We start from the raw sequence: 25928 nt of genomic DNA on the forward strand, positions 1-25928 counted from the left end.
AAAATAACCTTGGTTTACGACTTTACCCAATATCAATTACAATTCTGACTTATCAACTACATTGGTTTCGTTTCTACCACCGATTAATACCAAACTGATCAATCCCACTACAAAGTTCAGTGGCATATTTTCTTTAGGAAAAAGGAATGAGGACATTTTTACAATCTGTATTAAGGAGCTTCTCCGGCTGAGCATAAATAAAAGAATGGTTACTGCTCAGACCAAAAAAGTCACCTTAGTAGAACACAAAACAAAACAGTAATCCGTGAATGAAAATAATGGGAGTTCAGTGCTTAATTTGAACCAGTGGCTGCAAGTGGGAACCACAGGAACTCATTTTCTGGAGACCAGCCTTTAGTTTTCCACAACGAACTTGGATCCAGAGCACGCAAGAGAAAAGCACAAAAGAGATGAATGAAGAAGTAACAAAAAGACGGAAAAACAGTGACAAAAGGTGAAAGCATGGATGACGAGAACCTGAAAGAGTTAGAAAAGTGCCTGTGAGTGTCTGGTTTAAAGAAGCATGAGGTGGAATCAACTCTAGCCAGCCTTGGTATTTGGCACCCCGACCTTCAGTAGCGCTGACAGCAGTCTTATGAACAAAACATTTGGCCCCGGCACGTATTCTTTTACAAATTAAGCACTATAGCAGCTCGAGAAAATAAAGCAGATTATTTTTCAAATGTCACATACTAATGCATAATGGTGCACAACATAGTCTACAAGTCAGCATTCCTTCTTATATTAATTTAGTTGAAGACTGAAACTTCAATATTTAACCCTAAAACACGCAACTGCCCAATGGTTGTACAGACAGCAGTTCCCAAAAACATGTTGCTGATATCCCAGCTATCGGTTAGTTATTGGCAAATAAATGTCATCCCCAGATGATTGCAGGTGTTGTTTTGCAGGTCTAGAATGATGGCTGGGCACGCTGGGGCGCAGAGAGATTTCTTTGTTGTTTTCCTTTGTTAGGTGGACACAGCACAACAGGGCTCGTCCTGTGGGGTTAACACTTTTGAATTTCTAGCTACTGGCCAAAGTGTTTACAGCTGACAGCCAATCAATTAATATACGCTAACAAATCTTCCTTTATAACATGTTGCTTTATTTCAACCCTTTATGTTACAAAATTTTACAGTCAAATTTAAAAAACCTGCTATATTTTAAAGAATTCCTATTTTGAGTATTTGAAGAGAGCCTTGTGAAACAAGAAAGTTCCTTACGGATTTCCAATTTATTCTCTAAAAAATCAGGGAATAGAATATTGAACCCTTTGCCGGGATCAGTGAAAAATAATCGATTTATAAACTCTAAAGAACTGAATTGAAACCCAGGGTCTTGGTCATTAGATCATCATGCTTGTCTTTCACCCTGTATGGCGCTCTATCACCTTTCCGCTACGTTCCTGCTATAGAGATACCAGATACATGCATCAGAAAAATATGTAAAATTTGTACAAGATCATTTGACCTGTTTCATGGAACAATTCAGAACCAATTTTGGAAGAAAAAAAAAAAAATCATATGCGTTAACCCAAACATCTATTTGGCTGACATGAACTTCTAAAACTGATAATAGAAATCAAAAGGTATAAGGCATGGTATGAATTTCAGACTGCGGATAATGACAAAGTTTTAAAGATATCACGAGGACAATGGATGAATCTGACCAAAGTGAGCCAGAAAGGAAAAGCGCAAGGGGTAACGTTTCCTCACTACTTTAAATATTTATTACGATTTTAAAGACGCCCCTTCTCTTTGGCTCCATTCAGAAATCTCACTGAACCATAATGGATGTCTGCTTTGGTGAGAGCAATGCAGCAAAGGTCATCTTCCACGCAGAAATTAATACATAATTGAAATACCAAATGTAAGTAGGCTTTAGTGCTCTTTAACCTCTCCAAAATTACATTTCTGTATGTTCTCATCAATACTTTTGCATTGTTTTAATACATTTAACACAAATGGAACTATGTAACAGAATCTCAGACCCCAGAGTTCGCAGGATAAGTGATGACATATTTGTTTCCTTTCTGGACAAGTTATAACACATCTGTAATATGCACTCTTGTGAATGGTGGAGTGGCGTATAAACCTGTGCTGTACCAATATTTGAAGTAGAAGGTTTGAGTTCTTTGAACAGCATGTGCAAGTACAATTCAATGTATTTTTGGAAGAAACCATTGCATTCTTTAGAAAGTAATCTTTTGAAAAGCCGCTGAAAATTAGGTTTCAATACCACAATGGCCATTCCAAAGAAAATGTATCAGTCTGTGGCATCAACGTTTCAACCATTAACAGAAAGCCCATAGTTATCAACAATAACTGGTAGCCAAAAACTATTTGGTTTTCTGCAGATTAACATTATATGTAATACAAAAAAAACACCTTTAAATAAACATGGGGAATAACAAACCTAACAACAGGGGAGAGAAGTTGGCCTAACGGCTAGGGCGGTCGACCTCGAATCTGGGGAACTGGGTTCGAGTCTCGGCAATGACCCTGTGATTCTGGGCAAATCACTTAATCTCCCCATGCCTAACAAAAATGAATATGTCCTAATGGTAACGCAACTGGTGCTATGTAAAGCGCTCTGATACCCGATTCGGGTCAAGTTTGCGCTATATAAAACTCTATTAAAAAAAATAAAAAATATATGACATTTTGAAGCCTATTGAATTGCACTAATATTCACAACTGGGGAATAAATTATATTAGCTCATAAAAACATACATTATGTTGTTAGCAATAATACTCTTTAGATGCACACATCAAAGCATTAATTGAAATTAATGATATGGAGCAATAGCAAAAATCATTAGCTTTTGGACTCCCACTACTCCTGCTGATGGCACTGGTGCTTTGACAACAACGCACCATGAAAATGTGTTAATAACACAGAATTCATTACTGAACAGTTATGCTAAAAGAACGTGAAAACAATACTAATTTTTGGTGATGCATCACTTCATGATTGCAAAAAGAACGTTTGCACCTACTCTGGCCCTGCATTACCTAGGCTGCAGTATTCTATTTGCCTCTAGTAATAGTACCTGACTAGGATTAACAGTGTAGATCAAAGCATAAAAAAAACAAGCATTGGCATAGCCAATAGGTCTCGCCTTTGGGACCTTATAAGTGTTTAGCGATGCAACAGTTGCATAACTAAATACTTATAAGGTCCCAAAAGCGAGACCTATTGGCTATGCCATGCGGCCACGAAAGTGATCGCGATCAAACATCAAAGCGGCCACGAAAGTGAAAGTAATCGCCGTCAAGCGCGCGCACATGCACTGTAGCTCTAGGCTGGCCTGGTAGCACTTTTTGGAGCCCTCTCAAAAAGTCTCGCCAGACCAGTGCATGCGCTGGGTCAGGCGAGACCTAAAAAACAAGCATACTGAATTTCCAATTAATGCCTTAATATGAAAAAATTATTTTGGAACAGAAATAGTTGCATCAATCTCTTTGAATGAAAGGAAAACACCAAATTCAAAACAGTTCTCACAATCCACAAGACCATTAATGTTACCAAATCCATGGATATGATAAAAATATTGGCACATGTCTGTAATCTTCAGTTGATCAAGGAATCATAACAAATGACAATATTCTAACATGCACCACTAAGATAAAGAGTCTCTTCTCAAACCCCAGTTCAACATTTTTCATCAATGAACTGCTCAACTGACAATGCAGGCCAACAAACTAAATGCTACAAAACCACTAAAAAGGGGCGTGGCTATGACGCACATGGAGCGAGACATGCCTTGCTGAGTCTCCGCTCCGAGGCATCCCGTAATCGCCTCTAACCTTGACCATCGGGCCTGTTTTCGCTGCTGACGGGCTGTCCTGCTGTGGTGGTGTGGCGGAGCTGCTCGGTGCGGCGGGGACCGCCGGATCCTTCCTGTGGGGCAGTGGCTCCCCGGCGATCTGGGGCACCCTTCCATGCGGGCGCCATCTTGAGTGTCGGCGGTGACCGAGCCCGGCCGGACGATCGGCGGCCCTGCCTCTGGGCACTGGGGGACCTCGCCTCCACCGGAGTGCTTCCGGATACTGCTGCTGACGCTGAGCCGGTTTGGGGCCTCATAAGCGTCTTGGGCCCTTCCCCACCTTTGTTGCTGCCTGGCCCGGGCGCCGCTCGAGGCTTTCCAGCCAGCTGGTGCGCTTCCTTCCCGGGGACCCGCCACATCTGAAGATCAGGTACAGGGAGAGAGACTGCTGTGCTTGTCTGCACCTGGATGGGCCCCTGCTGCGCCTGCCTTACCGGCTCTGGGTCCCCCTTGACTCCTTGCCCCGGCTCCAATCAAGGCCTCTGGTGCCCCTGCCTCTGACGCTGCGCCAGCACACGCCGGACAAGGCAGCAAAATTGGGCCTTCCCTGCGCGGGGATCAACAGCTTGCCGACAGCTACGAGGGGAGTAGTTGGTGTGTTCGTCGAGTGGCTGGGCGAGCTTTGTTGCCCCCGGCCTCATGGTCTTGCCTCTCTCCGCCCAGCCCGGACTGCGGCCTCAGGCGACCTTGTCTCCGCCCCAATGGTAGTGCCCGCGCTGCCGGGCCGCAGGGTCGGACGGCCCCTCATGTGAAGGCCCAAACAGAATTTACTCCTTTAGCGCTACTTGGTGGTGATTGGCCTATCGAGATCTCCCTCCTGGTTGGCCCTGCGAGCCCTGCTGTGTCTGGCGCTTCCTCGCTCTCTTTCGGGGGTCAGACCTGGACAGTAATATTTTGAGGGGGGGCCTCTTACCTCTTGGCCCATCATTGTCAACCTCCCCAAGGGGCCTCTCCTTGCACCTCCTCCACGCTTGGACCCCTGGCCTCCCTGGTACACTCTTTTTCACAGGTGGGTACTTGGCCTCCCTTCTCCCGGCCGCCATGCCTCCCAAAAACAGGGGCAACAAAGACACTGACTCTACGGCCACCTGCGACAACCCAGGCACTTCTTTGTGGTCTAAGGTGACCCCGCACTCGCAGGAGGACTCTTCTTCTTCTTTGGCGCCCGCTGGGTTGGCCGCCCCCGGTGTACCGATTACCCAGGCATTTATGTCCTCCTTTCTGCAGGAGATTAAAGATGAGATCGGCGCCCTCCAGCAGGATTTTAAGGCTGGGCTCCAGGACATCCGCAAAGAGGTCACAGAGATAGGCGATAGGGTGGATGGTCTTGAACGTACGATGGACACCCGGGAGGAAGACCTCGAACACCTCCGGCACAAGGTATCTGAGCTTGAGGACCAAAACATCTCCTTACAGCTGAAGCAAGAGGATTTGGAGAACCGCAGTCGGCAGAATAATTTACGCATCAGAGGTGTTCCTTTGAGTGCGGAAGGGGGGGGGATATCTTGAAATACACTGCGGACCTCCTGCATGCTGTACGGGAGGGTGAAGGTCCCTCCCCGCCAATGCTTGACAGAGCGCATCGTGTACCTTGACCCCGCAATCGCCCCAAATTCATTCCGGATATCATCATGAGAATCCACTTTTTCGCCGACAAGGAGGCCATCCTTCGAAAGGTACAGGGGGTCAAGTCGGTCTCTTACGACGGACTGTCCATACAAATCTTTCCGGACCAGGCTCCCTCCACACTCCGAAGAAGGAAGGAGTTCAAACCTGTAACGGAGAAACAGAGACCTTGGGATTAAATACCAATGGAGCCATCCGTTTGCTCTGATGTTCCCCTGGGAGGGTCGTCGGCGGGTCCTTCGGTCCTTGCAGGAGGCGCAGCAGCTCCTCCATCTTCCTGATGAGCCTGAAGATGATGACCTCCCCTCCTCCCATGCACGACTGCCTGACACTTTCCGTCCTGAGTGGTCTACAGTCCCTCCTCCCAAGTCCAGACGCCGATCACTGGGACTCGAATCTTCGCAGGCCAAGCAGGAAATCATCGGCCACAACTGCTCCTTGAGTGGCTCCCCGTCACTTCCAATCTAGATACCTGGATTTATGCAACTTTTCACATTGCAATTTCACCTCTGACCTCCGTCTGGTGATCCCCATAGCCCGGTGGTCTGGTTGCCTTTCGCTTATTCCACTGCTACACGGGATGCGGACGGCGGCGGCTCTCGACTCCCTGTGTGTCTGCTGTCCCCCCACATCGGAGTCCCAAAGGAGAGTGACGTCTCCGGAATGGTCCACCTTCGGGATCCTGGACTGTCTCCATTAGACGCTGTACTCACTTGGCCCAGTTGGCCGGTTGTTTTTTTTTTTTCTCTATTTCCTCCTTATCTTTTTTTACTCTTCTTTCTCCATTGCCCCCATTTGAACGTGCCTCGGCTAGGGGCTGTGACACTGCAATCATTCGGAGGTGGTTTGGGGGGTCCTCTATGGTTTGGTGTGATCGACTGTTGGTCTGACTATGTCCCCTTCCTGATTCTTCCCCTGCCTCCCCTGTCCTCATGTCGACCTCTCTTTGCTGCGCGTCCATGGGGGACTACACCCTCCCTGCTCTTGGGGACTGTCTTACGGGGGCCTGTTGGGGTGCGCCTGACAGCTGTCATGACCTGGGTTGGCTTGGCTCCCGGCTGAGTGGAGGCGACACAGGCTACTCCCTTCTCCGTGGTATGACAAATACGGTCAAATTCCTCTCCCTTAATATGTAGGGGCTGAACTCCCCTAATAAGCGTTGCGTTGCCAGATTTGGCGTTATCTGCTCCACCACGATCCCGATGTAATTTCCTTCAGGAAACCCATCTGCTTTCTTCCGACACCCACCTTATGTCCCACCGTGGGTGCCCCATCAAATACTGGGCATGCTCTCCTTCCAAGACTTGCAGTGTGTCCATTTTCTTTAAGGCAGGCTGGTGAGAAGCGACCATCAAAGGTACAGCTGATGCTGAGGGGAGATATCTCACGGTGCATATGATTTGGGGGCGGGGTTCCTACACTTTCACTAATGTATATGCTCCCAACCAGAAACAAGACGCATTTGTGGTATCTTGGTTTAGGTGCTATGTATTTTCCCCGCTTACCTGTCTTGCTGCTCAGCCTGTGTGGATGGATAGTGGAATGTTGGTGTGTGTGATGTAATGATAGAATGTGGAGGATGCCTGATGGATGGATGTCAGTTGTGAGATTGGGCGAGCAGCAAGGGAGCTGCTCCTGGTGGGGCTTTCTATATTACTATACTTAAGACCTGATTCTTCTGTGATCCTGTACTAAAGATCTAATAAACCTACTTAATCATCATTCTTCGGCTACATCCTTATTATTACAGCATTCCTTCGTTTGAATTTGGGAGCCCCTCTGCGCTCCCTCACTACTATTGTCCTTGGCGGCGATTTTAACTTGGTTTGGGACCCTGAGAGGGACCGTACTGCGCAGGCGCACCATGCGATCGGGGCAATGTCGGTGTCGCTGTGGGACGGTCTTATCGACTCTGGCCTTATTGACGCCTGAAGACATCTACACCCGGACTCCCGCGATTACTCCTTCTCTCACGTGTACCGCTCCTATTCACGCATTGATTACTTTTTCTTATCGCTCCCCCTGATCCGTCAGTTATGCTCTGCGGAAATCTCAGATATATCGATCTCAGACCACGTTCATGTCTTGCTTACGCTTCAACCTCCGGACGCTCGGCGTGAACCTCTCACTCAGTGGCGGCTGCCCCCCCAGGTCCTCTGCGATCCTGTCAATGTCACGGACGTTTGCAAAGAATTTGAGGTCTTCTTCGTTGCCAACTCACTCCCTGACACCCCTGCAGACGTCCGTTGGGACGCTTTCAAAGCTACCATTCGGGTGGTTATTACCTCAATATCCATTGCCCGGTTGAATCCAACCTTTCCAGGGATACTAAAGACCTGGAGCGCAGGGACCATGCGCATCCGTCCCTTAGCAACAAGCAACGCCTTGCATACCTCCGCGGCCAGCTACGCCTTCAGCGAATCAACAAGGCGGAATGGCTTTTAGACACTCTCAAACAAAAGTTTTATACGGGCTGCGATAAGGTCGGGGTGTGCCTTGCAAGGCGCCTTCGGGCCCAGACTGCTCAATCTCACATTGCTAGACTCCAGAGACCGGATGGCTCTTGGGCCATCTCGGAAGTTGATAAGAGCCTGACGCTGGAGGACTTCTACAGGGAACTCTATGCTCCTGCCCCTTGCCCTCCGTAGTGTGTTGCGACCTTTCTAGACTCGTGTTCCTGGGACCCTATCAATCCCTACTTCGCGAAGTTGCTCGATGATCCGCCCTCCCAAGAAGAAATCGTTAAAGCGCTGAAACAGCTCCCGGTAGGCAAAACCCCGGGCCCTGATGGTCTGCCGGTCACTTTTTATCGGGTTTTTTATCCACAACTGCGGGACCATTTGCTCCACCTCTTTAATATCTTTACCGATCATTCGGGCCTCTCTCCTACGATGAACGAGGTGGAAATAGTGCTTATTCCCAAGCCAGGCAAGGACCCGACGTAGCCTGCCTCCTTCGGCCCTATTGCCCTGCTGAATACAGACGCCAAACTATTCATGAAAATTCTGGCGAATAGCTTGGAGCCCCACCTACCGGGTCTCATCGAACCCGACCAGATGGGATTCATTCGCCACCGCCAGGGACCGGACAACATCCGCCGGATAGCCCACCTGGTAGAGAAAGCGCGTATCAGAAACATCCCGGCCTGTTTGGTGTCCCTTGACGCCGAAAAGGCCTTTGACCGTGTTGATTGGGGCTTCCTTAGGGCGGTTCTTCAGAAGGTCGGCCTGGGTCCGGGGATTATCTCTAAACTGATGGCTCCTTATGCGAATGCTATCACTGGCATTCAGTTTAATGGCTCCTTAACAGCCCCCATCCTCATTCACCGCGGTACCAGACAGGGGTGTCCTCTCTCCCCCCTTTTATTCGCCCTTGCGGTTGAGCCCCTAGCTATCGATATATGCCGTAACCAAGATATCCGTGGCATACCTATGGCTGGCATGGAGCATAAAGCCTCCCTCTTTGCTGATGACCTTCTCCTGTCTTTGTCTTCTCCTTCGACCTCTCTTCCGGTGGTGGCAACGCTTCTGGGGACCTTTGAAACCGCTTCCTGATATCGAATCAACCTCACCAAATCCCATGCCCTCAATCTTAATCTCTCGGCCCTGGAGGTTCAGGGACTGCGGGACGTCCTCCCAGTGCAATGGACTGACGTCTAGATTCGCTACCTCGGCCTGGAACTCACTCCTACACTGGCGTCTTGGACTTCGGCTAACTGGCCCAGATATAGGAAGTCCATTCGGGACGATATGCGTAGGTGGGAAGGTCTTCCCCTGGCGTGGTTGGGGCAACTTAACACCATTAAAATGTCCCTTCTTCCACAAAATTCTCTACCTTTTTCAATCTCTTCCTACCCCCATACCACAAACGGACATTCTGGCCCTCCAGCGTGATTTCAATAAATTCATCTGGGGGAAATCACGTCCGCGCTTCTTTCACAAAATTCTTATGCTTCCCAGATCTCGGGGGGGGGTTGGGCAGGGCAATCTCACTTGCTCTAACCTGTTGGAATGGCTTGTCATCTTCGGTTCATTTCTGAATGGATTCTCCCTGAGAGTGAGAAACATTGGTTTCATATGGATCGGGCGGTGACCTGTCAGCCTTTATGGGACCTTGCCAACAAGAACGGTCTTGGAGATCTGGGATAGGTTGGCGGTGTCCCGGGGCCTCACGACATTTCCTTCTCCGAATACGCCCTTAACTCCCAACCTTATGCTCCCCCCCCCCCCCGCCCTGGCGCCTCCTGTCTTTGACACCTGGACTGTGGAGGGATGCCGTATCATCCAAGATTTCTTTCAGGGCACTGCCTTCTGCACCTTTGAGCAGTGCAAACAGACTTTTTGCCTCTCGGAAACCACGCGCATGCAGTATTACCAGTTGAGACATTGGCTTAGCTCTCAGGCTTACGACCGGGAGGCAACCCGATAGCTTACCCCCTTTAAGTCGTTGGTCCGCAGATTTGACGTTTCAAGGGGGCTGATCTCCAGAACTTATTCTGTCCTGCAGCACTCCCAACAACTCCCACCCCATGGATACCAAAAGCAGTGGCGTCTGACTTAGCCGCTGATATCTCTCCGGGGAGTGGGTTCGCCTGTGGAGGGACATCCCTAAGGTGTATCGTAGTACTCACCAGCGCAAATCAGCGTACAAATTGATGACACGATGGTACTATACCCTCACTCGCCTTCATCGGATGTTCCCGAACTCTCCTTCGCTCTGCTGAAGATGCCAGAAAGCCGAGGGGGACTTCCTGCACATCTGGTGGTCATGCCCGGGTCTTGCACTGTTTTGGAAGGAGGTCCTCAGCCATATCAAAGAAGTAGTGGGGTTCCCAATCCCTCCTGTCCCGTCAATTACGATTTTGAGCATTAAACCAGGCACGCTTAAGGCTATGACCACTGCTGGAAGAGGCCCCATCCTCCCCCCATAGCGACTTGGTTCCTGCGATTGTCGGATGTCCTGGCTCTCGAACTACTCACGGCACGTCTTAATCACACGGACACCCGATTTGAACGTATTTGGCAACTACTCGTAAGACACTTTTCTAAAACTGAGCACTTTCGCCTGATGCCCCCCAGGTTACGAGCCCTGCATCTCTTTGAGGACTCCCTGGAACCCTTCTCTCGGGGTCGGAGGCCGGAGTCTCCGAGCTGATCTATCTAACTTAATGGGTGGGTCCCTCCTACTCCTGGGCTCACTGGCCCCCACTCTGACCACCGGATCCCCATGGCGCACCTGGCGTTGACTTCCCCCCCATTTCCCACCCTCCTTCCCTTGAACGGGGGCTCTCCTTTTCTTCTGTCGACTTATTTATTTTCTTATTGTACTTTTCTTTCCTCTCTACTTTCTGCTTCTGTCTTCCTTTTGTTGGTTGTTCTTGTTTGATTTCTACAAAGCACAGATTGTTTCCTAATGCCGCAATGTGATATAGCTATCCTCTGGGTGGGGATAACATCCAGGATATAGGAGCTACAGTTATTTAGCTTTTACTGCATGCCCAGTCACTTTGCTATGTTATCCTTTTAATGGACGTTCAGACTCTATATGGGCAGCTTTATTTTGACCCCCCTCACGAGCCCTCCTTAGACTCAGACTTTTTGGCCTTGCTGCATGTGCCCCGGGAAGACTCTACATCATGCCTTATGTCAACTCACCATGTTTGGTGGGAGGGGATTGCCTTGATGGGTAGAATTATGCTCCTCTAGCGCACTGTCCAACCTAATCTGTGATGCTCCCTCCTCGTTAACACTAAAGCAACATGTATGTATGATTTGCTTGATTTCAATAAACAGAATTTAAACAAAACCACTAAAAAACAGCTAAACTCAGACACTTTAGTCAGTTCCAGTGGTCTACAGAAGTTGACATTTATATGTTAGCAAGCACTTGAAAACACTTGTGCCCTATAGAAACAAACAGATGACTAACAGGAAAGGGCATTTAAGAGATACACAGTTCTAAAATGAGCTTACCCTGATGTACACCTGCATAGTTTCTTTTTCTTTTTGGGGATTGCGATATTTTTCATAAAAGTCTCTCCTCTTCTTTGTTTCTTTTAGAATTTTTTCTTTCCTCTCTCTCTTCTCTGCAGGTTCATCAGAGCTGTCTGTAGATGGTTGTGCTGTGGGCTTTACCTTCTCCACTTCAATATAGTTTTCATTGGGATTCAGCACTATCACCGCATAGCCTTCCTGTTTCACAAAGACAATGTTCCATATATTAAGCATGGTAGATGGCTCTTACTCTTCAACACAACAATTGTTAGGGCTTCATACAAAGTATGATTCATTGACCAGAATGTTTTCAGGAAAAAAAGCAAAAAAAACAAATTTACAGTACGTCCATTTAAAGCTTAGAATAGTCAGAGGCTGCTAACATTGTCGAAAAGGTGCACTGTGTCCCATATAAGCAAACCTATGAGGGTTTTACACCACACCAATGGTGAGATCCTTGTTGGAGTAGTTTAATAGATCAAGGCCATTTCATATTGTAACCTTGATATCGAACAAGTATGTCTTATGCATATTTCGTAATATAACTGACTTAGGGCCTCATTATGATGGTGGTGGGACCGCCACCATCAGGCCTTTGGTGGGTGGTCCCTCTGCCATCGGCCCATACCCTACATATCTCTGCACCATGTGGCACGCACAGCATGATGCCTGCCACATAGTGCAGGAATGTGCAAAATGTGTTTATTTTGTACTGCTGCGTGTGCAGCAGCCCGCAGCACATGCTGCACTACAAAATATACACACTGCGACCGCCTTGAAGTTGGTCGCATCCTAATACCGATGGTGGGACCTCTGAAAGCTAGTCAGGCAGTCCCATTTGCGACAGGGTGGCGGTCGGACAGAAGTCCGACCGCCATCATAATGAGGCCCTTAATTCTTTAAAAAAGAAATAGAACTGTGCTAGAGTCACTAATACAAATTTGCCATCTTAAACTATTACAATTATACTTGATACCACTCCTGATGTTTGAGGCAGTCTGCTAATAAGCTTGTACTTTCCACTTAATTTTTGCCTTTTCTCTTTCATTAAAAAGAAATCAATTGCCCAACTATCACAAGCATGGACATGAATAATCTCTCTTATGCCATTATCAAATCCTCTAAAATAAAAAATTTCCAATGTCAACAAATGTTATGCAAAACCTGTGCCCGGTTATACATAATCAGGTTAACTGAATGGGGACAATGAACTGGCACCTTCAGACCTTGAACACGTGTCTTTAACCAGAAAATCTAGAACCTTCAGAGGCTAGCACTGAAAGACAAGATCCAAGTTACAAATTATAAACTGTGTACTAGTATCTAGATTTATAGATGGTAAAGTACAATATTTTTTATTTTAAAAAAGTGTCAATAATCATGATACAGAAACAAGTTCAAAGATCTACAGGTTTACCATTAACGTCTATGCGGAAAGTTGCGTCATTTCTATCGATTCTAAACCACCACTTACATTGACTTCTACTTAACACCATGAACCTGCTGCATATGAAGAATCACCAAGAAAAAAGTACACAGTCAATTTTGTGCATACTCTAACAATGAATCTAATATGAAAATGCCACGAGCTTCAAAACAACTATATATAAAAACAATTGCTATCTATGTTCTTGAATGCTACATGAAATTTTAGATAAGATGCTTGTAACTAATTTTCCTTCTTTCGTCTGTTTTAAACAGAAGTATTTGCCCATATAGAACAACATCAAGCTTTCAAACACCTCTTTTCACTGGTATATCTAACAGTACACTAACATATTTCACATTCAGACAAGAGCTTTATGTTTCACCAGAAATCTGCCTTTTACATAAGCCAACTTTCGTGGTATGACCCACTGGAACAGTTTATGACGAAAAGCACTTCTGGTACACAACTGACAAACACGACATCCGCAGCTAGATTTGTCTGGGATGTGTGAGTGGGCCTTGAAATGGGTCGTTGTTTTGCTTGAAAGAGAACTAGCCTTCACATTTCTGGCCCGGGCCATTCCGAAAACAGCACATTATCATCACAATAAGCTGCAAAGCACTGGACCAGTTCAAGCACAAAGATATTACCCACGTGCGAGCAATTGTAACATCTCGCCTATTGTCTCCAACACAGCTTACTCAACCCAAAACCATCACCCAGCTCCAGAAAGCAGAGAATGAAGGCATTAGACTTATTTGTCGGCTGAAATGGTATGATTATATCGCCCTAGCTAGACAAAGGATGTGGTGGATATCCACCCATCAGGGTACAGACTTTAGGCGTGATGTATGTTACAGAAGACCACAATGATGGGTTTTCTCACACTAGATAATTAAAAAACGGAACTAAATGTCATATGCCTATACTATGTACTAGTCTCTTGGGGTATGATGAAATCTTCTCACTATGACTGTCTGATACCCTCCAAATTCCATGACTCATAGTATGGCGGAGAAAAGACCATGGTGCATTAATGTGGAATTATTAAACAATTTGCTACCAGACAAATGGTGCAGAAACACAAAATCCTGTGTTGCAGCTAATATTCGTTTCATTGAATAGTCATTTAGAACTTACTTGCATCTTAGGGGCTAAGAGTAGTTTCTATTTGTATTTTATAATGATGTTCCCGTGTATTTGTGAACATGGTCGTGCTTTATGTGTGCGGCAGTGTGCTAGCAGACAATTTCTACAAAAATTAATAACCTCATGATAATGGACAAATAACACTTTCCCTCTTCCTAATGAAAACAATGGGGGCAGCAAACTAAATGTAACACCTTGAGATATTTTGTGATGCCTTTGTGTGGGCTATATTCTTTAAAAACGAAGATGTTTCAAAATTATCTTTTGTCATTTTGGGGATACGATGAAGACTTGTAGGAGTGACAGCTAGCTTGGATGGAAATCAATTTCTAGATGGGAGGAACAAGTAGATAAAAAAACAGACTATAAGCAGTTTTACAGGTCTGGTAAGGATCCCACTGATCTATAACCCTCACAAACAAGGGTCTCAGTTGAACTACAAATGACAAATCTTTGGTTGATTATGGCATACACTTCAGAATGGTAAACCTTCTTCTACTCAAGTACTTGCCGACTCCAAAAAAAATTGATATGCTCAAGCGAAATATACACTGTAGCTGCTCCTTCGTTTATTTCAATGTGTTACGTCACCTCCCATAACACACTGTAAGGTAGACAGATTGAAACCCAATGATTTAGTTCTATCGGACGCACTTCACTAGTTTACACAAAGTGCCCCACTGTTTACTGTGTCTTTCACAACTTTTCGCACCCTTCTCAAAAATGCCTTTTATCCCCCACTGCCCCTGCAAAATACAAGTTTTTTTTTTTTTTTTAAATGGCCACTGTTATGCGCTACTAAGCAGAGATAAAAAGAAAAGGCATTCAGTGCACCCCCCCTGGTGCGAGTAACACAGACAAAAAAGGTCACCAAAGGCCATAGAAAAAAAATAGCCTCCACGCTTGAGCTGAGTAAGTGGTCTCCTAATGTGTCTACCTGCCCTCTTTAGGCGAACTGTTGATGTTTTAACCCCATCCACTCCAATGTAGTCATCCCACAGCAGGGTAATGGAATACAAAGTGCCGAGTGCCGGACTATTTGATGGTGCGCGCACCGCGGTATCTACTGAGGCCAAGCAAAACAAATGAATAAAAAACAGAAAAATAAAGTCTTTATCCCTTTTAATAAAGACACAAGCAACAGCACGGAAACAGATAAAATCGCAACACTAGAAGGCAATTTACCAGCAGCAAGGACACCATCAATCTAAAATTACAGCCCGCTGCCCAGGACTATACCAGTTGTTAAAGGCCCTGAGCACGAGTTATAGGCGGAGGGGCAGGCGAGCCTATAATGAGGATAGGGCAGTGGTTCCCAAACTTTTGACTCCTGAGGACCCCCATTGACTCACCACTGGAAGTCGGGGACCCCCAGAAATTTGTATGATTTAAATTTCAAACATTAAAAGAGTAATTCGAAAAAAATAAACACACAAAACGAACACTCGATTTACTAAGGAATTTAGTATTTTATATTGAAAGAGTTTGCAAAAAACAGAAAAATTTAATGGGAAGGTTGGTGCTGCATCTCAGTGATTAACTTTTAAATGGTTAGTTTTATTTCGCAGTACAAGGCTCTTGCTCCTGCCAGGGCCAGAGTGGAAACCCAAAGCAGCCCTGGCAAATGGTTTCAGACCAGTCCCCATACAGTGCACACCAAGTGCAGTGAGTGAGCTTGATCACTACAAAGGGGGCTTTGGGAGGCTCACCCTTCAAGAAAATTTAGGATACAATGGTGCAATCTACAACACATTTATCATTATATATCGAATTGTATTCGTTTTTAAAGAATAGTAAATGACGACCTTACTATGCACCAGAATACAACAATCTTTGTTGGGGTTCTTCAATGATTCCCTTAATATACCCCTTCAACAGTGCCTCTTATTTCTCCACAGTCCCTCTGTCACATGTATTTCATTTGTTTTATAGTATCTCTCATACCATTGTAGGATGTCAGACCACTTTACATCACACACATATAGAAACAATGAATCATACGTGTAAATCAGTGCAGAGAAAATGTTACAAAAGGTAAGGTGTAGGATTTACATGTCATTCATACTGGTAGAACATTTTTAAAGAGTGCTTGGTCTAGAAAAGCACAAACGCAGGATTCAGAACATAACACAGTGGTTAGCATTGACTTTAACAATAAAAATCTATTTCCACCCAAATAAACCCCTTTAGCAGCATCAGGATAATGAAATACTGGGAAAAACACAAGTTACTAACTTGTACCAAGCAGTGTGTAAGCAGCTCTTTGATAACAGTTTATAAGTCACTGTGCTAGATTATGATTGTCTCTTATGAGCTGCAGAGTAACACAAGAATATCTGTGACAAAAGCAGTAACCCACTGACCTATGCCCATAAGATACTGTTTTTTAAAATGCATGGTACGCGTTCTTTGCAGCAGGAATATTAACCCTCTGTGCTACATTAGATCAGTCGAACCTGCCACTGGAAAAAACTCTCATTTCTCTCCATCAGCTAAATTAATGGTGTTATCTTGACACTTTTGTTGTTGCTCGAAAACTGCTAATTTTACTAGGAACTTTGCAGTGCTTTTAAAACTGCTGCCTACGGACCCTCTGGGAATGTGTCACAGACCCCAGTTTGGGAAACACTGGGATAGGGCATTCACAACCGGAATAGCCCGAGGCAGAATGGGCAAGGCTATCAGCACATTCCACTTACTAAGCATACATTTTCTAAATTAAAAAGGGAGAAACAGAAAGACAAACATTGGACTGTTGAAGCAGAAGGCTTATACCAGCCATTATAAGCCTGGAGCCACACCATTCAATGGAGCTCTCAACATTCCAATTTTCTCAGTTTTTTTGTCTTAGGGAGAGAGACATATACTAATGACCACTGATTAAAGACTGTGAGGAAGGGATAAAGTTGGCACAGTTCATATTTACTCTATTAAGACTTTTTGGGGGGTGGGGTTGTGGCCAGCAGTCAATAAAGGCCAGATCGGCCTTGAGCCGGCTTTCATCAGACTGTACAGGACAATTATGTTATTCTGCATCATCAGCCCCATAATCTTCCTGAGGCAGCAGTGACTGAGTTAGGAGGTTGCTGTGAGTCTTTCAGAGGCACACAGAGACATGCAAGAAGGAGGACCCAGTGTTGGGAATGGTGGCACCCGAGTGCTGATCGACCAGCCCCGAAAGAGAAGTGGAGAAGGTGCCAAGTAAGACTTTAATTGAAGGCCATGGCAGATCGGAGGTGGTCCGACCCATCAACGCTGCAGAGCAATGTCAGGGCATTCCTGAGAAAGCTACACTGGGCCACATCCAATCCAAGATGGTGGTCTGGTGTTGATCACCCAGGTTCAAAGCCGAATACAACAGGGAGCGTTGGTGGGCAATGCATCGGTGAAGAAGAACTGAGACCAGGCATATTCTAAGGGGGATACACACTGATGGAGTTGGGGGTGTGAGACTCTACCTTCCTAAAGGAGAATCCTACTGGGAAGGAATCAGCAGCAAACGTTTGACTGGGTTGTGAATTTAACATCACCATTCTTAGGTGCATCTTCACAGCTGCCCTGAGGTGTGGAATGAGCATGCTTACCCCTGGCTGCTGGCTTTCGATGAGAGAGGATTGACTGAATTGTGACCCACGTGCCAAAAGCTAGGCTCCAAGCTACCGGGGACTTAGAGCTCCTAAACAATGTGAGTATGAAAAACTTGTGAAGTTACCCGGTGTTCTTAAGTTGGACAATGGAGAGATCTTGTGTGCAATATTTAAGGGAGTTTCCAGGTAGTGTCTGTGTAGAGCCACAACAGTCTTTCAATTGTCCGTGTGAATATTGGCCCAAGCCTGAACTGGATTACCTGGCGCTGCCAGGGGTTTATGGTAAGGGCACTATAGGTTATTTACCATAGACTGCTCATTTGTAGTAGGCCACGTTTTCTGGATGGATGATGTGAGAAGGGGATCATGGGTAGACACAGAAAAAAAACCTGTTAGTTTCAACACAGAGTAAGATGTGCCTGCTGAGGGTCTGTGCAGCGCTGACAGCACGGGCCAGACCAGATAAGCTGCAGAGTATCCTAATAGTGATAATGGAAAACAGAGGCACGGAAGGAAAAAATGTATACAGTGCATTGGATTTTAACTTGCTTGGGGCTAACCTACAGAAAACAAGCAAAAGAGTTTCTGCAACCGAAACACTGGACAAACTTCACCCCACAGTACTGGAGATTCAAAAACAAATGGCCTTTATGTAGCGAAAGATTCAGACCTTGGAACCTAGAAGTGAAGATGTAGAGGGATGATCCTATTGTAATAACATAAGAAACATGGGGTTACCAGAACAAACAAAGCTGAAACGTAGCCAACGTCCTGGAGAAGATGGCTCCTCAGGGTATCTAGCAGCATTTCATCATCAAGAGGGCCCATAGAGTGCCAGTGGCTCTTTCAGGCCCCGGTGTGCTGCAAGATCAAATACTGTGAAATGGCATGTTGCCCAGATAAAGAATCAAACTAAGACACAGAATTGGAACAGATGAGAAAGTAGAAGAAAGCGTCAACTCTGACTTGCTGGTGACAACCTCAATGACATCGGACGAGATTATCACCTACTCAGACAGTGGCCTCATGGAACAGAAACATGAAGAGGCTGGTGGGCACCGAAACATGAGGATGCTTGGTGAGGGAGAGTTCCCCAACACTTTGCCTTACTTCCTACTGGTCCTTTCTCTGAGTATACTTACAGAGTTTAGCGCTGAGTTTAGTTTTGGCTATAGCAGGACCTGTGAAAAGATTATAGCACGTACTTAGTTAAGGGTTTGATGGAGATTAAGCTTTGTGGTGGGTCTCGAAAGTGCTCCTACCATTAACATAAGGTGCCTGTAGAGTATATGGAGCAGAGACCAAGGCCATGCTCACCCAATTATCTGATTTTAGTGTTAGACTCAGAAGGTATTAGTTAATAGGCGAAGTGTATCTATACTTGGACTTGAGGGGGTTTTATTTGGATCTCTTTGCTGTTTCCGTTAGATTGGCACCTATGCATTCAAAGGGATGAAGTGGTCTTGTGGCGGCTGGATCGGCAGATTCGGTGGGGCTCCGGGGAACGGTGAGGATGCCTGCCCTGTATACTCTGTAAGGAACTCATGCTATCAATGATATTATTTCAACTGTGAATGGTTGTGAGTTGAAGGTACAACTTAATATCCTGAAATGTGAAGGGGTGGGAATCTTAATGAAATGGATAGAATGTATGCCTATATCAAGAGTAGAAGAGTGGACATTGTTTTCCTACAAAAGCCCTCTTTATTAGAGCAAACAGTAGAAGCGGAGTCTTAGATGGAGCAGGCATATTTTTGGTACTACATACTCATAGTATGCCAGGGGAATGCTAATTTGGTTGGACACAGCGGTACCATTTGAATTAATTAGACATATAAATGAGGGCAGGTGCACAGTACTGGAGGGCAAACTGGATGGGTGTTCAGTTTGGTTTGTTGACGTATATGTCCTGAACACTGAACAACCTGAGTTTCTGGATTTTTTAAGACTTACTATCCAATACCATGAATGTATCATGATATGTGAGGGAGACTGTATCTGTGTCACGGGCACTCAGCGGAATAAGTGCTTCTGGCTCTTCTGTGTACTCAGATGGCCCACTGTAGCGAAATAGGTTCTGCCCATTTAATCCACCTGGATTTTTCACTTTTAGGTCACCTGCTTTTGGACTTTTTACTGTGGTTGAGCCTCACGGATGTTGTCTCACTCATGGTATTCATACGGTAAATCGACTGCGTGTGTTTACCACCAATGTCTGCCTTTTGAGATAAGGACGCTGTGGAGCTGCAAGGTTATGGGGCAATTTGCTGGTTGCACATAAACAATTGTGCACACGTGTGAGGGCTGCATGTGTGAGACTACGATCGTGCACAGTCTTGGAACTGCGCACTGGTAGCCTGGCACTGAGGGAACTCTGCAGGGCTAGATATTGACTTGGGGTAGGTGTTAAATTAGTGGGCATTCATAGGTAAAATCAGTATGGTTTACTGTTTAGCTTGCAGTGACACTTTATTTTACACCTATGAGAAATCTGCCTTTGTGTGCAGTTTTGTTTCCTTTTGGCCTACAAATTTCAGCGAGATATCAAACTGGGGTGAAAAGTGTGCACTCAGTTGACATTTGCAAGTCCCAAGCAGATGTATGTGCACCTTATGGGTTGTCCAGAAATGTATTATTTCTCTAACTCAGCTGAGGTTCAGAGCCCAGGCCTTTTGTCAACCTGCTGGGCCAAGGTAATTACACTAATCTCCAGCAGAAGGAACACATTGAGCAATCAGTGCTTCACTCAGCTCCTGAGGAGGAAGGGGTGGGGGAAAAATCTGCATCTGTTAATTAGCTGTCGCACTGTAGCAGAGTTGGGACAGTCAAGGTCACTGAACAAAGGAGGTAGCCCAAATCTCTGAAGCAGACTTCAGAGAGGGTTCTTCTTTGAAGTTTTGGTGGAAAAGGCTCTGGCAGTGATGTCTGCTTGAGGCAGAGCTTACGTTCCCAGAGGACATGTGACCAGTGACTTCTGGACGGCACCACGCATGCTGTGCAGGAGGGTTGGGACAGGGGTTGAGTGTGATGTGCCACCCTAAGATTGGAATGGGGTGCCTGGCGTCTGGAACCTTCCACCACCATTTAAAAATCTCTTGCACAAGGGAGAATGCTATCTGTAGGAGCTGGACGTTGGGACTTGACGGTGGCAGCACCATGAACAACTGGAAGGCCAACCTCCTGATGACCTCATCGACTAAGAACTCTGCCTACAGTTGACCCCAGGATCAATGGGTTACTGTCCAGGACCAGATACGCTGGTCCCATTACATCCCCTAAGGACCAGTTGCCCATGAATGAAATCAAAGCTCTCTCATGGGAGCAACCCATAATGTCCTGCGGGGCTAAAACTTCCCAAGGTTTCCCAGGATATGGCGGCCCCCAAGATGTCAGGGGCACCACCAATGGTTCCAAAGGAGGCGAAAGGAGGGCAGCAGTCTCCACCTCCTCCCCCCAAAGGAATTTAAAATACTGACCCTGATCAGAGAAAAGAGACCCACTGGCTTTCTCAGTTGAAGTGTAACATTCCTAAGTCTGTAAATTTTGTTCTACAGCCTGAGTGTGTATTGACCTCTACTGGTTAGTTCCACAGCTGTGTGTTTTTTGACCCAAGTTGGATAATGAAAGAGATATGTATATGGTTTTACAATGCTTTGTTCAAAGATGCTGTTTTGAGATGCTCTATTCAGACTTACTGCTGACAGTAAATGTTTCATAAAGTTTAAAAGACTATTTAAAGATAACTGTTGGCAGTAATGATTTCTCAGGCTTAATTATAAAGACTGCAGATTGTTACAATGCTTATTACTTTTAAGGATTGCAGATTGATGACTGCTTCTGAAGTCAGTGATAGAGTGATGCAATAGGACATGTAACACTAGTCTTTAAGTGTGATATAATTGATCAAGCCAATACTTGTAAATTACTGTGTAATAAATAAACATTTCCTTTTCTAAAGAAAAAAGCACAGACTGGACAATAATTTATTAAGTGTTAGGATTGCCTGCAAGCAGATGGTGATTACTTGCCCACACCACCTCCCTCAAGTAGGCCTTAGACTGCTTTCCTTTACTACACTGAGAAAGTAACGAGCTACAATGGGGTGCTTGGTTCCCAGTGAGCGGGTAATTGTGGACCCATTACTTGTGCTGGCCTCACAAATAATGGGCAATTGCTTACACCCAGCAATCTGCCAAACTTACTAGACACTTGATTAATTGAAGGCTGGCTGACAAATGGCACACAATGCACTCTGAGAAGAGAGCATGCTCTTTTTACTCGCATTTCCACGTTACGTATGCAAATTGACCTATTTTTGTGTATTTCATGATAGCAGGATATAATCCTGCACTCCAAATATTTAACCAGGAACATTTCAGCTCATGGCCTGCTAAACTAGTGATAGCATAGGGTATATATATTGCAGAATTCCTGTGTGGCACCTAAAATCGTCTGCCCTTCTGGGTGCTCGACATGGGGACTCCCTTAGGACTGTAATCACACGGTTATTCAATGATACCGACGGCACGCCCGGTGGTCCTACCATAGCATGGTAGGTCTTTAAGGCTTTGGTGAGAGGCCTGTGTTTAGGAATGACATACGGGGTAAGGAAGGTGTTGGAGAGGGGAATAACGTTCCTGGAGAATACACTAACAACATTTCAAAATTGAAGGTATTCATTCTGAGATGAAGCTCCCCTTGCTGACGTACCCAAGGAAAATATATAGGAATTCCCTAGATAGGCTGGGACTATAGCATTATAAGGCATATATGGCTAGGAGACATAGTGAAAAGGACAAGTCTGGTAGAATGCATGGCTTGCTGATCAGAGCTAACAGAGAACAGACACTAATTAGTGAACTTCAAGTTGGTAAGGATGCTGTGGTTAACACCAAAATAGACATTAACAAAGCCCTATTTGATTACTATTCTATTTTGCATGCACAGCCTGATACACAATAAGTGGAGAGTCTAAGAAAGTATGTTTGTAATGCAAGGTTGCAGAAACTCAGTCTAGACCAGAACCTTCAGCTGAATTCTCTATAAAATTATAAGGAAATTATACTCGCTATTGATAGTTTAATGATGGATTGCCACAAGTATTCTGTGCCACATACATAGATACTTTTGCATCCTGACTATTGGAAGTAAACTTGATGTCTAAGGAGATACATCCACAACTCACTCACCACAGGAAAGGCAGCTAATATTACCCTGTTGAAGTCTGGAAGGGATGCATTGGAATTGGGTTCCAGGCAGACACTACATGTTAACCCTTGAAGCCAATGAAATGGGATTGTATAGCTAGAAAATAGCCCGTCTGTGCCCGTCCGCGACCCGACCGCGAGCAGCGCCAGGAACCCTGGACCTCTGCGTCGCCAACAGAACGACCCGGTGACACTCCACGCACTCAACCCAGCCCGCAAAAACAACTGCAAGCTAGCATCACCAGCCGACACCCATGGACCCTTCAGCTGTCACTGCTGCTGGCACATCTACAGCACCACCAGAAACACGGACCAGGCACAACCTGACCGCAAGAACATTCCCGAGCAAAAGACCCTGCAATACATCCTACTCAACGTCAGATCACTCCACAAACACACCACCGAAATCTGGGACCTCCTCGGCAGCACCGCCCCGGACGTAGCATTCCTCACCGAAACCTGACCCAATACCACCTCGGGACCGGACATCGCCATCGCAATTCCCCAAGGATACAAGATCTCCAGGAAGGACCGCCCAACTGCCTGGGAGGAGGAATCGCCATCGTCCACAAATCCACCCTCCACCTGAGCACACTACCCGATGAGCACACAGACCTGATGGAACACCTTCACTTCAAGATACTGGCCAGCCCTACCACCACCCTCTGAGGAACCGTCCTCTACCGACCCCCTGCACCCTGCGGAACATTCGCCAACTCCATCACGGACATCATCTCCCCGCATGCCATCGCATCCACCAACTACACCCTGCTGGGAGAACTCAACTTCCACCTCGACAACCAAATGGACCCCAACACCACATCCCTCCTGGACAACCTCCACAACATTGGACTGCGCCAGATCGTGACCGAACCCACGCACTGAGCAGGCCACACCCTCGACCCCCTCTTCACAACAGGAAACTCCATCACTTTCAGCCACACCACCGAACTCCCGTGGACAGATCACCGATGAGTCCATTTCACCTTCAGAACACCCTTCATCCATAGACATCAGCACCGGCTCTCACGAAGAAACTGGACCAAAATCACCGACGACCAGCTTGCCAGGTTGCCAATTGACCTCCAAGAGCGGTCACAGCGTTCAGAGTGCGCTGCGTTTATTGTGGTCTTTGTGCCGTTTTTTCGGCGTTTTTTACAAAATTCCTGTTCTCTCTATTTTTGTTATTCTTGAGTTCGTTTTTCCCCCTGTTTTTACTCTTGTCCACTTACCTGCACTGTAATCTTGTGGAATCACCGCGCTTTGCGGGTCCTGTCCCTGGCTACTCGGCACTCTGGCGGCCATAAGGGGTGAGTCAGAGTCTCGGGCGGCACTAGCCTCTTTCTAGCTTTAGCGTCATAAGGACGCTCGCCCTCTACTTAAGGAGGATAAATCAGAGGGTCAGTCTTGCCAGGTTGCCAATTGACCTCCAAGAGCGGTCACAGCGTTCAGAGGGCGCTGCGTTTATTGTGGTCTTTGTGCCGTTTTTTTTACAAAATTCCTGTTCTCTCTATTTTTGTTATTCTTGAGTTCGTTTTTCCCCTGTTTTTACTCTTGTCCACTTACCTGCACTGTAATCTTGTAGAATCACCGCGCTTTGTGGGTCCTGTCCCTGGCTACTCGGCACTCTGGGGGCCATATTGGGTGAGTCAGAGTCTCGGGCGGCACTAGCCCCTTTCTAGCTTTAGCGTCATAAGGACGCTCGCCCTCTACTCAAGGAAGTCATGCCTACGCGCAGCGGTTGCGCGCAGCGGTTGCGCCGGATCCCCGCCGGAGTCACGCCAGAGTCCAGCCCGTCTGTGCCCGTCCGGGCCCAGACGGACCTAGGGCCAGATCCCCTGGCCAATCCTCGAGACAGTGTACATATATATTCGTGTGAGGATATCTTATTATTACGCCCTCCTAAGGACACTTCATGCAAGTATATTTACAAGGGCCCTAAGCTATTCACTGGATGCAAGATATGTCAATCGACTCACTCAGTGAAGGGTAAGAATGTTTTGGCCATGGCCCTATTGAACTGTCGATCACTCCCGAGCCATTCATTAGAAATGTACTTCCTCTTACAAGACCATGACCTGGATGTTCTGTTTCTGACGGAAACGTGGATAACATCTGGCTCTGGGGTGGATATAGTCCGTGCCCTCCCACCAGGCTTCCTTATATTCCATCTGGATAGGCCTCTGGGACGAGGGGGCGGTATAGCTATTATATATAGAGACACTTTTGTATGCAGGGCTCAGACGGGGGGGGTGGTAGACTGCGAGAGCTGTCAGTTTTCCCTACGGATTTCTAGTACGGTGTCGGTGTCGGGCCTACTGGTCTATCGTACGCCAGGCGGCGTTGGGAATTTCGTCGGCTCGTTGATGGAAACAATCACGCTACTGGCATCCTCCACGGCCAATTTTATGGTACTAGGGGACTTTAATCGCCATTTTAATGATCCAGCTGACTCTGTGGCAGTGGATTTGCAGTGTGACTTAAAAACCTATGACCTGAGTCTAATCAACGCGGGAGCCACGCATAATAGGGGTCATTTGCTGGACCCCATCTTCTCCAACATATCCCGTCTTAGAACTCTGCCTTCTTATTCTCTTCCCTGGTCTGACCATTTTTTGGTTCCAGTAATGTGGCAAGTGGATTCATTGGCCACCCTCCTCCCTAGGGTGCACACTCTAGAGAGAGTTTGGTCTAGGTTATCAGTGGATGACTGGACGATTACTCTTGAAGAGATGCGTCCCTCCCTTGTGTCAGACCCGGTAATCGCAGATACCAACTTTAATCAGTGGCTGACCAGCTCTCTCGATGTCATTCTCCCCAAAAAGAGATTGCATAAGAGGGAGAAGAGAAGGGGTTCGGCACCTTGGTACACATCCGAGTTGAGATCCCTTAGGAGGGGTTGTAAGAGGAGGGAGAGGGCGTGGAGAAAGGAGGGTAGGGAAGACAGGCGAAAGGAGTATCGCTCTGCAATCAGGCTGTATAAAGTTGCTCTTCGCCATGCTAAGGCCCAATTTTTTGAGGAAAGAATAAAAAGTGCTTCAAACTCATCCAGAGAGACCTTTAGAGTGGTAAAGGAACTTCTTACAGTTCCCGAGCCCGTGGTAT

The 25928-nt window shown here is 46.3% G+C and overlaps 1 protein-coding gene across 2 annotated transcripts in view; it reads right to left on the bottom strand.

Moving 5' to 3' along the window:
• ARB2A (ARB2 cotranscriptional regulator A) overlaps positions 1-25928 on the bottom strand; it is a 1780167-nt gene that overhangs the window by 911609 nt on the left and 842630 nt on the right. For both annotated transcript variants that reach the window (XM_085632474.1, XM_085632472.1), the window contains exon 8: positions 11431-11649. In XM_085632474.1, coding sequence (XP_085488600.1) covers positions 11431-11649 — 219 coding nt within the window. The remainder of the gene's footprint in view (positions 1-11430; positions 11650-25928) is intronic.

The sequence above is a fragment of the Triturus cristatus genome, chromosome 2_1 (assembly GCF_964204655.1).
Source record: "Triturus cristatus chromosome 2_1, aTriCri1.1, whole genome shotgun sequence".
Taxonomy (NCBI): domain Eukaryota; kingdom Metazoa; phylum Chordata; class Amphibia; order Caudata; family Salamandridae; genus Triturus; species Triturus cristatus.